General features: G+C 63.2%; 1 protein-coding gene across 1 annotated transcript in view; it reads right to left on the reverse strand.

Annotated features, from left to right (window-relative positions):
• The window catches only part of TAF4 (TATA-box binding protein associated factor 4), a gene marked incomplete at its 5' end in the record, with an annotated part of 69,233 nt that overhangs the window by 32,035 nt on the left and 33,328 nt on the right, over positions 1–3,870 (reverse strand). Inside the window, 2 exon segments of the mRNA XM_014591310.1 lie at positions 406–525; positions 3,146–3,265. Coding sequence (XP_014446796.1) covers positions 406–525; positions 3,146–3,265 — 240 coding nt within the window.

Consider the following 3,870-nt stretch of genomic DNA (forward strand, 5'->3'; position numbering starts at 1 on the left):
CAGGCTGGACTGTGACCCGCCACAAGGCCCTCGGCAACACATGCGAGGAGCTCGCTGTGAGTGGAGCGGCCCGTCCTGCGTGGACCTCCGTGTGCACAGGAAGCCACCACACTGGGAGGCCAGTGTCGGCAAGCGCTGGACAGTCACACGCAAAGTCCAGGCCACCGTCTGGGCTCTGGGCTCTGGGCTCCGGCACACTTCCGCCCCTCGGGGCCCCGAAGGGCCACTGCCCTGAAGCAGGGGCACGTCCGAAGCCGCAGCCCCTGTGCTGGCCAGCGCTGAGGGGCTGGAGAGACGCATGCCCCACACTGCTCACGAGACCTGAGCTGGCCGGCCCGCAGTGTGGGCTGGGTGCCCACCATCTCTGACACACCGCGCCTCTGCGGCCCGGAGCGCCGGCCTTACCGTGGCAGCCGTGGAGGCTGTGGTCCCCGCCGGGACCGTTCGCTGAGGTGTCCCCGTCTGAACAGCCGTCGCCGTCCCAAGGGACGCCGTCTGGGCAGCGCCGCCCAGGACAAGTTGAGGCTGCAAGAACACAGAACACGAGGTAAGTGTGTCGCCTCCACAGGTCACGTGGGCACGGCCTCCTGTCTGTGGAAACAGAACATCCTGTAGAGGGCAGCATGTGAGCAGGAACGGGCCCGGCCTCTGCCAACACGTGAGCGTGCCCTGGAGCCACTCGAGGTGCCAGGCACTCGTGGTCTGACCCGCAGCAGACCACACCTCTGGGGACCACAGTCCTGAGCATGGGGGACACACTTTGCACCTGGGGTAAAAACCCAGACAGGAGGCCGATCCCCGGGAAGCATCTGGCTTTTCAGTCAATGGAGAGTCAGTGGCCAGCCTGAACTGCCTCAGTAACCGAGCCGGTCACGTGTCTCCTAAAACATCCCAGTAAGAGAAGAGCTGCTCCAAAGCATCACCACCCCCTCACCCGACCTCAGCAGGCAATCCACCCTGCAGCGGCCGCCCCAGGTGCGTGCAGGCGGGAGTGCTCCTGGAGCCCTCGACCACCCAAATCTACCTTTCTCACTCTTCCCAGCTGAGTCTTGTGGGGAGCCGCACAGAACGAGGGGCTCTCAGAGCAGACCTGGGAGCAGGGTGGGCCGCGGGGAGCTGCTATTTGCCAAACAAATGAACATTTGCTCCTCAAATGAACAGCTCGCCAGCCAACACCAGCTCGGGCAGCCTGGCCCTCCGTCAAACCCGAGACTCCCTCTCTCCATGAGCAGTCACGGCGCACACACTCACTGAGTTTAGCAATTAGTACTGTTCCGACTTATAAGCCAGCTACCCTTTCTCCACCTCTTCAAACGCCACCCTCCTATGACTTCGGAGAGCTGGCAGCATGACCCTGAGCTCGGCTCCTGCGTCCTCCGCCCGCAACTCCTGCCAATAGGTGGGTGCCGGGAGGCCCGTGAGTCAGAGGCTGCGTCTGAACAACCCATCTCCAGGGGCGTAAGGTTCCCCAGGGTGAGGCCCCAGGCTGTCTTGGTAAGCCTGTGTCCAGCTTCACTTGTAACAAGCAGCAGGTCGCTCTCCTGGACGAGAAAACGCGAAGGACAGCTATACTTGCTGACAGGGAAGGCAGCCAGCAGCCCCTCTGGTAGCCGCGTGTGCGGGCACCCTCCCTGGGGACTGCCTTCAAATCGACAAGCCCCTCCATGGGGGCAGCGAGCCCACCTTCCGTCGGACCACGACACCGTGCGCACTGTTCTGGTAAACTGCCCCCTGCCAAATTCAAGCCAGACCCTTGGCTGTGCACGTCACGACCTCTCAGAGAAGGCCCTGAGCCTGGAGTCTGGTAGGGGCAGGGCTGAGCACTCCCTCCGGGAGGGCTCGCCCTGCAGTCGGTGGAGTGCTGCACCGCCCCCCACCCCGGGCCTGGCCGGAGTTCGGAGAAGACGGGCCGCAGTGAGCGCAGACCCAGCCCAAGGCTGCCGAGGCCCTCCACCCCCAGACCAGGCAGCAGTGCCCGGCACCGACCGGCAGGACCAGCAGACGCTGTGGAGACCCACATGGTGCTGGACTCTCGTGGCTCCAGGAGACCAGAAGCCTCAGAACCACTAAGCTTCCACCATTCCCACCTGGCTGCCCAGGGACGGCTGCTTCCAACTGGTTGGAGCCCCTAACCGGCCGGAGCCCCTAACCAGTCAAGAGCCAAATCAGCCAGGTCTCCTTAACCAGCAGCATTTCCCTAACCGGCCACGTGCCCCTAACCAGCCACATCCCATGTCCCCCAACCAGCCACATCCCCCTAACCAGCCAGGTCCCCCTAACTGGCCGCGTCCCTCTAACCAGCCGCATCCCATAACCAGCAGTGTGTCGCTCACCAGCCGCATCTCTGACCAGCCACGTCCCCTAACCAGCCATGTCTCCTTAACCAGCAGCATGTGCCTAACCAGCTGCATCCCCCTGGCCGTGTATTGCTCCCCTAACCAGATGAGTCTCCCTAGCAGCTGGTCCACAGTCCACGAGCCCCACCTAAAATAGGGCCAGTCTGGCCTGAGCGCAATCCTCCCCGGCTTCTCAGGTCGGAAACAGGGCTGTGCGGAACATCACCCCTGACCGGTACAGGCCAGCACGGCCCCAGAACACACCCAGGCCCAAAGCTGCAGACACTATTTTGGAAACGAAGCCATACCAGGGCTGGTAGGGACATTTCTCCACCACTGGCGAAGGCCACAGGAGGTGGCCCAGTGGCAACTGCTGTCACACTCTGCAAGTCCCCCAGCTGTGACAAGGCCTCCGGTCTCGGCACAGGACCAGCAGAGCCTCTACTGTGCCAGGACATCACGGGGGCCAGCACAGAGCAGGGACAGTCCTGTTGGCCACCATGCACATCAGCCGCTACGGGTAAGAGGGTGCGGGTGGGCACACGCTGTCCCCGCTGCGGCCCTCCCGCTTCGGAGACGCCGCACCACCCAGGACGGGCGCCGGGCACCTCTCAGTGAGCTCCTGGCAGAGGAGGCTTCCCAAAGCACTGCGGGGGGAGGTTCTGCGGGCTTAAAGAAGTGGAACCCGGCCCGCCCTGCACCGGGAAGCAGAGAAAACGTGCTTTCTTCACGGCGGTCATCAGTGCCCCACACGAAAACTAAGAGCTGTCCCCTGCGTCTGAGAGCCCCACGGCTGCTGTCTTCCTTACCTGGACCCCGGGTGAGCGCTGCAGTGTGGTGGTGGGCTGTACCGTTGTCTGGGCCTGAGACACTTGCTTGATTATGGTAGTGGGGGCCACCTGCCGTGCGATGATGGGTGTCCCAGGTGCCTGGAAAACAAGTCGGAGGCATCTAAAGGAGCCGTGGTGACATAACTGCCCGCCCAACCACGTGGCGGAAGACCAATCCCTGAACGTGTACGCCGGGCGCTCGGGGGCCTACGAGCTCCGGCTCTCCAGTGAGGTCGCTGGAATTCCCACGTTCCCTAACCAAAGTGAGGGCATGTGCTCGAAACCTGTTCACGGACAGTAAGAGAAACGCCATCGGACTTCTCTAACATGGGCCCAGAAGCGAGGCCTCTCAAGAGCGGACAGACGAGGGGTCAGGCCTGTGCTGCGGCCACACAATCTTAGCAACCAGCTCCAGAAAGGGGCGAAGGCGCCGAGGAGGAAGTGACGCGGCCAAGCCAGACTGAAAGACACCTCGAACCGAGCCATGTGGACAGACGCGGCAAACGCTGCAGGTCAGGTGGCACGGGCACCATCAAGGCTACGCAGAGACCATGAGTGTCCGTGTCCACGTCGGACCACGCAGACACCACTCCGTACCACATCCACCAGGCAGGACGTCTCCAACAGGACACGCCCGGCTACAGGCGCAGCAGCAGCTCCAAGAAGGACACGAACTGGCCACAGGAGGGGAAGCGGCCTCCACG

The sequence above is a fragment of the Tupaia chinensis genome, unplaced genomic scaffold, assembly GCF_000334495.1.
Source record: "Tupaia chinensis unplaced genomic scaffold, TupChi_1.0 Scaffold000558_1, whole genome shotgun sequence".
Taxonomy (NCBI): Eukaryota; Metazoa; Chordata; class Mammalia; order Scandentia; family Tupaiidae; genus Tupaia; species Tupaia belangeri.